Raw genomic sequence first — 12,394 nt, 5'->3', positions numbered from 1 at the left:
AATGGTTCAACAACAGTGTTAGTTGTTATATATTAACGAAAATTTCCTTTCTAACCACTATGCTATCATCCAAACAACTTCAAAAGAGAAAGAAGGATGTGTTTGAAAGTTTTTAAAATAAAACGTATATTACACTTAATAAACACGAAGTAATTTCCTCTTTGACCAACAATCTTCCCCTTTTTGACCATATCATTGTTGTTGCATGCATGATGTGCTTAACAAATATCCTAGCACAGCAAGAATTGCATGGCGATGTTTAAGGTTGTAAATGTAATTGTATTACAAAGTAGAAAAGTTTTTAATTGTGATGTTTTTTTATTCGTACTTATTTTGGTGTCTAGACTTAATCGTGTGCATGGCATTTCCTCTATGCTGCAGAGTTCGCCTTTGGTCAGACAAAAATGATCAATGAATGTCATGATAAAGGTTTTCCTGAAGGCTTCCTGTTAATCAATTCGACCTTAACTTTCTCTGGGTTTGGGAATGATTGGAATAATTGTAGAGTGGTTGTGAAGGGATTTCACGTGGCAAAGAATGGGATATAAGTTAAGACTTAGAATCGTGGATGATTTTCTCACCATAGTGGGTTCAGGTACGAGAAGGTTGGGGTCATTAAATAAGGCCTTATTAGGCAAATAGATTTAGAGATCTGCAGTGGGAACCCATTGTGGAGGAAGATGGTTAGAAGGAAGTATTGGAGGAAAATGAGGTAAAGGTTATTTGGTGAGTTTGCAGAAAGGCATTGGAAATGGTTGTAAAAAAATTTGATAAACCTACAACACACATGATTGGGGTGATAAGAACAAGCTTAGATTTCGGCCGGATGTTTTGTACAGTGATAGGATCCTAAATTGAATCCTATCCATACCCAATGAAATTTGTCATGAGATGCAGAGTGGAGCCGGAGAGAGCTTTTCTTTGAAGGAAGCATAAGATAGTAGGGTGTCAAGTAAGGTATCAATTCTCATGGGGAAAGCCCATTCAAATAGAGTTATTGTTACTGATAATAAGGTGAACAGAGGAAAGACCCCTCCCAAATTGCTTCTATTAGATGATTAAATAGGTGGAAAAAACAGTAGATTAGTTGGTGATGCATTTTTTGGTGGCTGCAGGTTAATGGCAATCTAGGGTGTTGTGGATGAGGAGTTGTTATCAGGTTGTCACAGAAGAGTTGTTGCTCAGAGGCAAAGCACTACGTGGATGGCAGTGATTTTAAGCTTTTAGTCTAGAATAGATGGAGAAAAAAGAAAAAGAAGAAATTCTTGAGGGAAAGAGGCTTCTATAACATGTAAGAACAAAGGGGTTTTTGTCATGAGTTTCCTTGATGAAATACGACAGTCCAATGCATTCTCTTCCTTTGATGGTTATCTTTTTATCTTTTTCTTTTTCTATTCCTTTTGGGATTCACGTATACACTATGAATCATCTATTTGCTTTAGACTCTTCTGTATAGAGTAATTAAGAACATATTGCCTTTATTGATTGGATCCTTATAAACATTTGTTTTCATTTAGTAAGATGAGTCCATTTATAGTTCGTCATTGGCTTACAATAAGATTTTTTCCAAAATTTCAGGGCATTCATGTTTGGACACATTCTCCAGGAGGGGGGCTACAACATGGTCTTGCTCCTTCTAGAAGCTCAATAGATCTTGTTGCAATTTTGGAGTTCCAGTGCTAAGGTAAGAAAAAACTATAGGTATATATATATTGCTTTTGAAGCTTTAGCATGTGGACCTGGTCAGTGCTATAAGCTTGTTGAACACGATTACATCTATTGGCTTCTAACTGCTCCCTATTATTTCTTCTCTCCCACTCAATGCCACAAAACCATAATCTGCAGGTAGCCTTTGGTGCATCTATTAGTGTTGGTCTCCTCAGTTCCAAAGCCTCATACCGGATAGAAGAGCCTCATCGGCTCCCTAGTCATTGGAATACCTTAAAGAGGAGTTGTGGGTCTTATCAAATAGTTCAAAAAATACTTGGCTATGTGCTTCTCTTTCATTTTGTCCAAGCCACTCTGCTTGCAGATGCTTCCACAAAGCTACTACTGCATTTACATCGATGGGTCTGTTATAATTTACTAATACTAATATTACAAAATTTTCATTATAATAGAAGCGACCATTTAATTATATATTTATTAAAAATTCAACTCAAATCCAATATAGCACCTATGCTACATAAGAAATGTGTTAGAGTCCACCTTTTTTTTTTTCAATGAAAAATTCAAATAATTAGGAAGAAATGGTGCAACAAGAATAAGAATTTCAAGAACATTTGAAAAACATTTATTCTGAGTGGAAGAGCAACTTTCATGTGAGTTATTGCTTGCTCTCGAAAGAGATTGGAAGCCTAGTCAACCTTGACATCTCAATCTTATTAATGCTCTTGAATTATAAAATTGAAACATTTGTTGATGAATCCTCAGGAAAATATTTGGATATGGAAAAGCCGATGATTTAAAGGATGATGGAATGGAGTTTATGAGATGATAGAGATCCTGAAAATCAAAGGAATGGAATGGGCTATCTTGATCTTCATTTGAATCTTACAGTTGTATTTTTACTACTTTATGATGGAATAATAATTTTCAAAGTCGAATGGAGGATTTCCATTCTCAACTATAGAAATCTACTTGAGGATGGATGGATAAAGGATTATTCGAGTGATAACAAGTTGAGATTGAAGGAGTCGCTGAAAAGAAGTGGAAGCACTAACCCCTTCAATCATGTCCTCACATTATGTGACATCTTGTAAGCATATTCACAACTCACATTCACTTTGCATACTAATTTGCTGTGGAAACGGTTTTTGATAAGTGTACGCAATTTTAAAAAATAATTTGTAAACTATTGTAGTGAAGAAAATATTTCTGAATCTTTAATAGTTTTTGCTGATTAGGAAAAAGAGTTTATCATATAATTTGATTTGAAGCAAAAATCGGCTCTTATAAAGACGATTTCTGAAAATTCATATATTTAGGCAAAAATCATCTTTTGAAGAGACCATTTTTAAATGTTCTTTAAAAAAATCAAAGCAGAAATCGTTTCTTCAAGAAAAAATTTCTTTTTATTTTAAAAAAGAAATTATATGCAAAATTTATCTCTAAAGAGATGGTTTCAAAAAATTAATTTTAAAGAAAAAAATATTTTTATGCTACATGTTTTCGTATTTTTAATAATATTTAAACTAATAATATATTTCAATAATAAAATTATTATTAATATATGTATTGTAAAATTAATTAATTTTATTTATTAAATTCAATACATAAAAATAATTATAATTATTATTGATATATTACTCATAATTATAATATTTATAAAAATATAAATTATATTTATCATCTTATATTGATTAAAATAATATTTTGACCATTATCTTGAATTTTATCATTCAATTAATTAAATTAATTATTGTTAAAATATAATTTAATTTAATTTTATACTCATAATTTTATCTTTTTTCTTTCTATTATAAATACCGGTTTAGGTTTATTCAATTCTCTTGACCTCGGTCTCAATTATCATTCTTCTTCTCATTCAATTTCGATTGGATCTCTGCGAGACCATCTGACCCAGCTTCTTCTTCTTCTTCTTTTCATTTATTTATTTATTTATTTTTTATCATCCCTAATATCTCTAAACTTCTGGATATCGAGCATGAGGGTCATTAGTTGGTAAGAATGGAACCCCTTACCATCATGCTAAAACTTGCAATACTTTAGGTTTAATTTAAATATAAGGAATTAATTTGTTACTTATGTTGGTCATATTTTAGGTTTTACATACATCTATCTTCATTTTAGGTTTTTCTGGTTTCTGCTATTGTACACAAGCATGAATATGTATGCTATCCTTAGTCACTATAGTGTTTATGACTTGTTCTATTATACTCCTCAAGCTGTTGTTGTAGAGCGGCTGCCTTCTCTTCTGCTTTGACACGGCAATTTGATTAGGCCCAAATGCCATAACCACCCCTTGATTGTTACCAAGGAGTGAATTACATGTCATCCTAAATTCCATACATTTTCTAAAATGGACCTATATTCAGCAGCTGTACATTGGAATGCATGTTATCAGCATGCTTTCACCATTTTCATTTCTTATATTCTCAAAAAATCATAAAAGAATTTTCATGTCCCCTACCAAACAGACCCTCAAATTAATTTAGCACTTGATATCATTTCTCAAATATTTACTTAAAAGACTCAAAGCATCAAATATGCATAGGAACCATGTACAAAAATCCCATCAACATAAAATCACAGGTCTTTGTCACAAATTTATGTGATTAACACAATCTTTTCCCTTGAGACTTACTTTACCTAAAATCTAACAGCTTCTCTCCTAGAGCTATTCCAACAGCTTCTGGCCATACTGCCGGCTCTGGTTTGATAGGATTATTATTCTTGATTATTGTCCTTAGGCATCACATTCAAAATTCAACCATAGCAGATGTCTCTTCTAGTTTGGCCTTTTCAAACTTGGGTGGTTTGAAAGTATTCCCTGTAATGAGAAGTCAAGCTTATAAAATCTTTTAAGACCAACACTTGTATCATAAATCTTGGTTGTCTTAACACTTGTACTACCAATAGACCCACCAAATTGATTTTTTAATTTCTCCCCTTGTAAATTATAGTCTGCAAGATTCTCATTCAACTTAGTTTGGGCTAAAAACAATTGCAGGCTATCAAGACTATTGTAATATATCAAAATATGTAGACCGATATTAATATCTAGGTTTAAGGCTTTGGTGGATAAATGAAGGGTATGGACACATGTCCTTAGATGAGAGTTGCAACATACTTTTCACTTGTTAATGTTATAGGTTTTGAAATGAAACTTATCAAGAAATTAAGGTATATGATGTTGTATTTGTTGATGGGTGTTAATATAATTGTTCATGTTTGAGTATAACCATGTAATTTATAGTTTTTCAAACTCTTCTATTTAATTGAACCCTTTTATGCTGAGTTGTACCTCACCTTTTTTATTTCAAATCTTTTTTTTTTTTTTTAATATCAAGTTAGAGGGGAGCAAGAAGGAAGGAGTTGAGTTATGGTGTTACAATTAAGGGATTTGGGATTTGTGTTTTTGTAGTATAGGATTTTGTGATATTGGAAAGTTCTTTAATATTATAAAAACAGAGAATTACAATTGTGTGAAATAATTATTGTTTTGTTCCATGATTTTTATAGCAAAAAGTTTCTAAGGTCATAAAGGTTGTTCATAGAGGAAAAAGATAACTTACAAAAGTTAAACCAAAACTAAAAAATGTTAAGTTGAAAATAAGGGAAGAAAAGTTAGCCCGTGGTTTGTGGGTTTGATGTCATGCCCTAAGACCCATTTCAAAGGTGTCACAGTTATTTCACACCTAAAGCCTAAAAACTCAAAGTGCAAATGACTCAAACAATCACTTTGTAATTTAAGGTTATCAATGACCAAATTTTTGTTCAGAATAGTAAAACATCATATAATCCCCAAAACTCCACTTTTTTTTTAAAAAAAAAAAAAAAGAAAAAATTAATTAACATACCAACCACTATGCTATCATCCAAACAACTTCAAAAATTCTTTAAAATGTCAAACAATAATTAATTTTATCTAACATTTAAATAATGTCCAAAATAAAAGTTTAAACTAAAAATCTTAATAAAAACAAATTCCTATTCTAACTAAACACATACATTAAAGGAATATTTGAATTGAATTTTACCACAAACTTATCAAAATTTCAAATTCTTATTCATGACAAAAACTAGGGTAGCTTCAATATAAAAAAAACCACAAATCATAAGTTTATTGATGAGTCTCAGCTATCAAAATATAAAAAGGTTTTTTTTCTTAAATTTACTAGCATTCTTTTTATTTTCACTAAAATTAGAACCTAAAAAATTCACAAAATATCATATAAAAGTGTACTTCTACTTACTCAACTCTATTTTTCAAACTATCAACCGATAGTTTAGGAGTCAATTTGTTTATATGGTGAAAAGCCTATCTTTACTGTTTAATTTTTCTTCGGTAACTATCATTGATTGATGCTGATTTTCTTATATTCAAACCCATAAAATCAAAGGAAAACTCTAAAGTATCATAGTGGTACCCATCAAATAAAAGATCATAGTGGTACCCATCAAATAAAAGATTTATATCATTCAATATGAACGAAGAACTCTAAATTGTTGAACAATAATACAAACGAATAAAATTTAGGTACAAAAATACAAATAAATAAGATTAAAATATAAATAATAAAACCAAAAAATATATATTTTATATTACTTTATTGATGATGTCTTTTCAATAAATATAAAAATAGTATAAGTCAGTACACGGAAACCAATTCAAATGTGGCCACCTTTTCTAAAAATGGAAGAACAATGTTTTCTTCACCCGTGACCCTCACGTCAAATTCTCTTTCATACATTCAACGACCCCAACCATTCACTTAATTAGAAATCCTCTAACACAATTTTCTTCCATTGACTTGGCTCCTTGACCTTTTCTTCCATTGACTTGACTCCTTGTCCTAGAAAGTTGACCGCAACAAATCTTATAGACACCAATTTTATGAATAAAATGTAAGTTTAATCCTGTCATTATGTCATCACGCTTGTAAGCTCAATGGTTCACCCATATTTGTCCCATAGATTATATTTGTGTTTGTTGTACTTATGTTAGAAGATTCAAATTAATTTTCATGATGTTTGAAAGTCTTTTTTTTTTTTTTTTTAAAGATTAGAAGCTTTTTTTTTCCCTTTTAATATTTCAAAGTTTTTTATTTGAAAGTTGGATTTTAGATAAAAATTTTAAGAAATTTTCTTAATTACCATTTGATAATAATCGAAGAATCTTATGCACCAGCGGAAAAAGTTCATACCTAACACATGAGGGAGGAAGAGGTCTCGTCTGAAGGAGGCTGATGGAAACTGGTAATCAAAGCAGTCAACACAGTTGTCATTTTGTGAGGATTTACTTCAATGAGAAGCCCATGAAAAATTTCCAACTCAGGGGCCCCTCACCGTTGAACGCTCCAGAATCCCTGGGAACCATATTCAAAATTTCTACGACCATTAGTTAGCACAACATAAACCATTTCTTCGGGTTCTGTTGTACGATTTGGGACTGATTTCTGCAAAGTAACTAACCATGGCTTTTGTTGGAGAGGCTTTTCTATCTGCTTCCATTCAGAAGCTGGTCGACATGTTGGCCTGCCCCGACCTCCGGAAGTTCGCCCGCGAAGAACAAGTCCACGCCGAGCTCAAGAAGTGGGAGGGAATACTGCTGAAAATCCATGCAGTGCTTCATGATGCTGAGGAGAAGCAGATGACTAATCGGTTCGTGCAGATATGGTTAGCCGAGCTCAGAGACTTGGCCTATGATGTTGAGGACATCTTGGACGACTTCGCCACCGAAGCTTTACGGCGCAAGCTGATCACAGATGATCCTCAGCCAAGTACTAGTACGGTACGCAGCCTCATCTCCTCCTTGTCTTCTCGTTTCAATCCAAATGCTTTGGTGTATAATCTCAATATGGGGTCTAAGATAGAGGAGATCACTGCAAGATTACATGAGATTTCTACCCAAAAGGGTGACCTGGATTTGAGAGAGAATGTTGAAGGGAGGTCCAACAGGAAGAGAAAAAGAGTCCCTGAAACAACTTGTCTGGTGGTTGAGTCTCGTGTTTATGGCAGGGAAACTGATAAAGAGGCGATACTTGAAGTGTTGCTGAGGGATGAATTGGTTCATGATAATGAAGTCTGCGTGATTCCTATAGTCGGCATGGGAGGTGTCGGCAAAACTACCCTTGCCCAGCTTGCCTACCACGACGACAGAGTGAAGAATCATTTTGATCTGAGGGCTTGGGTTTGTGTTTCTGATGATTTTGATGTTTTGAGGATAACAAAAACGCTTCTACAGTCAATTGCTTCTTATGCCCGTGAGATCAATGATCTAAATTTGCTTCAAGTCAAGCTGAAAGAGAAATTGTCTGGAAAGAAGTTTCTGCTTGTTCTAGATGATGTCTGGAACGAGAACTATGACAAATGGGATAGGTTGTGCACCCCTTTACGAGCAGGGGGACCCGGCAGTAAGGTTATCATCACTACTCGCAACATGGGTGTCGCGTCACTTACCAGAACGGTTTCGCCTTACCCCCTGCAGGAGCTGTCAAATGATGATTGTCGGGCTGTGTTTGCGCAGCATGCATTGGGAGCAAGGAACTTTGAAGCTCATCCGCACGTGAAAATAATTGGAGAGGAAATGGTGAACAGATGCAGGGGCTTGCCTTTGGTCGCAAAGGCCCTGGGAGGCATCTTGCGAAATGAACTAAACCATGAGGCATGGGACGATATATTGAAGAGTAAGATATGGGATCTACCAGAAGAGAAAAGTGGTGTTCTTTCAGCTCTCAAATTGAGCTATCATCACCTCCCATCTCATCTGAAGCAGTGCTTTGCTTACTGCGCTATTTTTCCCAAGGGATATGAATTCAAAAAGGATGAATTAATCCTTTTATGGATGGGAGAAGGATTTCTGCAGCAAACAAAAGGGAAGAAGCGAATGGAGGACTTAGGTTCCAAATACTTCTCAGAGTTGTTATCAAGGTCATTCTTTCAACAATCAAGTGACATAATGCCGAGATTCATGATGCATGATCTCATCCATGATTTGGCTCAATCTATTGCCGGAAATGTATGTTTCAATTTGGAGGATAAGTTGGAGAATAATGAAAATATTTTTCAAAAGGCTCGCCATTTGTCATTCATTCGTCAGGCCAATGAGATCTTCAAAAAATTTGAAGTTGTCGATAAAGGGAAGTATCTTCGAACTTTTCTAGCTTTACCTATCAGTGTATCATTTATGAAAAGTTTGTCATTCATAACTACCAAGGTGACACATGACCTCTTAATGGAAATGAAATGCTTACGGGTACTATCTTTAAGTGGCTATAAGATGAGTGAGCTGCCGAGTTCAATTGATAATTTGAGTCATCTACGATATCTCAATCTATGTCGCTCTTCAATTAAAAGGTTACCTAATTCAGTAGGTCATCTGTATAATTTACAAACCTTAATATTACGAGATTGTTGGAGTCTCACTGAGATGCCTATGGGGATGGGAAATTTAATCAACCTTCGACATCTTGATATTGCTGGGACAAGTCAATTACAAGAGATGCCCCCACGAATGGGCAGCCTGACAAATTTGCAAACATTGTCTAAGTTTATTGTGGGGAAAGGTAATGGGTCGAGCATACAAGAATTGAAGCACTTGTTGGATCTTCAAGGAGAACTTTCCATTCAAGGATTGCATAATGCGAGAAATACTCGAGATGCAGTGGATGCTTGTTTAAAGAATAAGTGCCACATTGAAGAACTAACAATGGGATGGAGTGGTGATTTTGATGATTCACGAAATGAATTGAATGAAATGCTTGTGCTCGAGTTGCTGCAACCTCAAAGAAATCTGAAAAAGCTCACAGTTGAGTTCTATGGAGGACCAAAATTCCCAAGCTGGATAGGGAATCCTTCATTCTCAAAAATGGAGTCCCTGACCCTTAAAAATTGTGGAAAATGCACATCGCTACCGTGTCTTGGACGACTATCTCTACTCAAAGCCTTGCGCATTCAAGGAATGTGTAAAGTTAAAACCATAGGTGATGAATTTTTTGGGGAGGTCTCTCTTTTCCAGCCTTTTCCATGCTTGGAGTCTCTAAGGTTTGAGGATATGCCAGAATGGGAAGACTGGTCTTTTTCTGATATGGTTGAGGAATGTGAAGGATTATTTTCTTGCCTTCGAGAGCTTAGAATAAGGGAATGTCCCAAACTGACTGGAAGCTTGCCCAATTGCCTACCTTCCCTGGCAGAGCTCGAAATTTTTGAATGTCCAAAGTTGAAGGCTGCACTTCCAAGACTTGCATATGTTTGTAGCTTAAACGTTGTAGAATGTAATGAGGTTGTGTTGAGAAACGGGGTTGATCTGAGCTCCCTCACTACGCTAAACATTCAGAGAATTTCCAGATTAACTTGTCTAAGGGAAGGATTTACCCAGCTGTTAGCAGCCCTTCAAAAACTGGTGATAAGAGGATGTGGGGAGATGACGGCTTTGTGGGAGAACAGATTTGGATTAGAATGCCTCCGGGGTCTTGAAAGTATAGATATCTGGCAGTGCCATGGACTTGTATCCTTGGAGGAGCAAAGGCTTCCATGCAATCTCAAACATTTGAAAATAGAAAACTGTGCTAACCTGCAGAGGCTGCCTAATGGTCTGCAAAGTCTCACATGTCTTGAAGAGTTGTCATTACAGAGTTGCCCCAAACTGGAGTCATTTCCAGAGATGGGCTTGCCACCGATGCTGAGAAGTCTCGTGCTGCAGAAATGCAAGACTCTGAAGTTACTACCTCACAATTACAACTCAGGTTTCCTTGAATATTTGGAGATTGAACACTGCCCATGCCTCATTAGCTTTCCAGAAGGTGAGCTGCCTGCCTCACTTAAGCAACTGAAGATCAAGGATTGTGCAAATCTACAGACTCTGCCAGAGGGAATGATGCACCACAATTCTATGGTTAGCACCAACTCTTGTTGTCTTGAAGTCTTGGAGATCAGAAAATGTTCATCCCTTCCATCCCTTCCAACAGGCGAGCTACCCTCCACCCTTAAGCGGCTTGAGATATGGGACTGCGGGCAATTTCAACCAATTTCAGAGCAGATGTTGCACAGCAATACTGCACTTGAACAGTTGTCCATTTCCAATTATCCAAACATGAAAATCCTTCCAGGATTCCTCCACAGCCTCACGTATCTCTATATATATGGTTGTCAAGGTCTTGTGTCCTTTCCAGAAAGGGGCTTGCCCACTCCCAATCTCAGAGACCTTTATATTAACAACTGTGAGAACCTGAAGTCCCTGCCTCATCAAATGCAGAACCTTTCATCTCTTCAAGGACTGAATATCAGGAATTGTCAGGGCTTGGAGTCATTTCCAGAATGCGGTTTGGCTCCCAACCTTACCTCGCTCTCAATCAGAGATTGTGTGAATCTGAAGGTGCCATTATCTGAATGGGGCCTCCACAGGCTCACTTCTCTTTCATCACTGTACATTTCCGGTGTATGTCCAAGTCTGGCATCTCTTTCAGATGATGACTGTCTTCTTCCTACAACTCTGAGCAAACTTTTTATCAGTAAGCTGGATTCCCTGGCCTGTCTGGCTCTCAAAAACCTCTCTTCTCTTGAAAGGATATCCATCTACAGGTGCCCTAAGCTCCGGTCCATTGGGCTGCCTGCAACGCTATCAAGACTTGAAATAAGGGAATGCTAACAGCATCCCAAGATGAATTCTCTGTCCTGTACACAAAAGAGGAAAAAAAACTCAGTCAGGTATGCCTATTTGCAACTCAATCCCAGTTTCAGATTATCTTGTTAATATGATTTTCCATGTGTTTATTGAAGGCTTGGATAGGAGGTGGCTTTTGACAGCATCACTGGCTTATGGCTAAAACAGGGTGCAAAATCTCTTGCCCTGCTTAAGCTGTTTTGTTCTTATTTGTTTCAGATCAAGGAAGCCGATTGATGAGTCATTTGTCCTTTGCGCTGTGTTTTTCCCTCCTTCAACAAGGTATGCCTACTGCCTATTCCCAGTATGCATCTCCCATTTTCATTGGCAAAATTCTGAGTTCATTTCTAAATAAAGAATGGAAATTTCTGTCTACATACAGGAAGGAAAGAAACAAAGAAGCAAAGAAACATATGAAATCCAAAATTTCCGAACATTAAGCAGCAAATTCACATGGTGATGGTATGTTTTTTACCTCAATGTTAGATGATTATCTATTTTGTTTTTCCTTCTGAGAATCTCCGATATGGGTTCCTCCATTTTGTAAGTTGATGGTTCCTTTTCTGAATTTCTTATTTCAGGTATGAAGAAAAGAATGATGAACGTGTTCAGTGCTTATTAGGACTTATTCTTCTGGTTTCTGCTATTGTACACAAGCATGAATATGTATGCTATTCTCAGTTACATATCATATACTTCTATTGATTTATTTATTTTCCAACTTCAAGTAAAGGTTGGTGCACTGTAGTGTTTATGACTTGTTCTATTATACTCCTCAAGCTCTTGTTGCAGAGGCAGCTGCCTTCTCTTCTGCTTTGACACAGCAATTTGATTAGGCCCAAATGCCATAACCACCCCTTAATTAACACTTATTCCAAAGCTTAAGGATTTGAAGGCTCATGATGGGACTTGACTATCCCACAACACACCTATCCTACGACTCTTTTACTTATCCTGAGGCTTATAATGTGATTTAACAATCACAATGGAGATTGAAGATCCCATAACCAAGGATTAAAATACCCGAATATATGCCGATATATCCGT

The 12,394-nt window shown here is 35.9% G+C and overlaps 1 protein-coding gene and 2 long non-coding RNA genes across 3 annotated transcripts; all 3 read left to right on the top strand.

Annotated features, from left to right (window-relative positions):
* The first annotated feature begins 245 nt into the window (after positions 1-245).
* LOC117929334 lies at positions 246-2,016 on the top strand. Its single transcript, XR_004653739.1, has 3 exons — positions 246-1,291; positions 1,579-1,684; positions 1,846-2,016. It is a non-coding gene; the product is annotated as an uncharacterized LOC117929334 (long non-coding RNA).
* Positions 2,017-7,792: 5,776 nt separating this feature from the next.
* Positions 7,793-10,440, top strand: LOC117928361 (putative disease resistance RPP13-like protein 1). Its single transcript, XM_034848256.1, has 2 exons — positions 7,793-10,163; positions 10,319-10,440. Exons 1-2 carry the CDS (start codon positions 7,793-7,795, stop codon positions 10,438-10,440), a joined length of 2,493 nt encoding a protein of 830 aa, XP_034704147.1.
* Positions 10,441-11,589: 1,149 nt separating this feature from the next.
* Positions 11,590-12,008, top strand: LOC117929381. Its single transcript, XR_004653749.1, has 3 exons — positions 11,590-11,629; positions 11,730-11,809; positions 11,929-12,008. It is a non-coding gene; the product is annotated as an uncharacterized LOC117929381 (long non-coding RNA).
* Positions 12,009-12,394: the final 386 nt, after the last annotated feature.

Source organism: Vitis riparia, chromosome 13 (genome assembly GCF_004353265.1).
Source record: "Vitis riparia cultivar Riparia Gloire de Montpellier isolate 1030 chromosome 13, EGFV_Vit.rip_1.0, whole genome shotgun sequence".
NCBI classification, from domain to species: domain Eukaryota; kingdom Viridiplantae; phylum Streptophyta; class Magnoliopsida; order Vitales; family Vitaceae; genus Vitis; species Vitis riparia.
This window is presented reverse-complemented; position numbering and strand designations above follow the sequence as displayed.

Excerpts from the sequence above, each read along its gene's own strand:
- LOC117928361 (XM_034848256.1), top strand. The coding sequence starts at position 7,793 with ATGGGAGGTGTCGGCAAAACTACCCTTGCCCAGCTTGCCTACCACGAC. Across the intron at positions 10,164-10,318 it reads ATGCCTCCGGGGTCTTGAAA|AGTTGCCCCAAACTGGAGTC; the intron begins GTATAGATATCT and ends TTGTCATTACAG.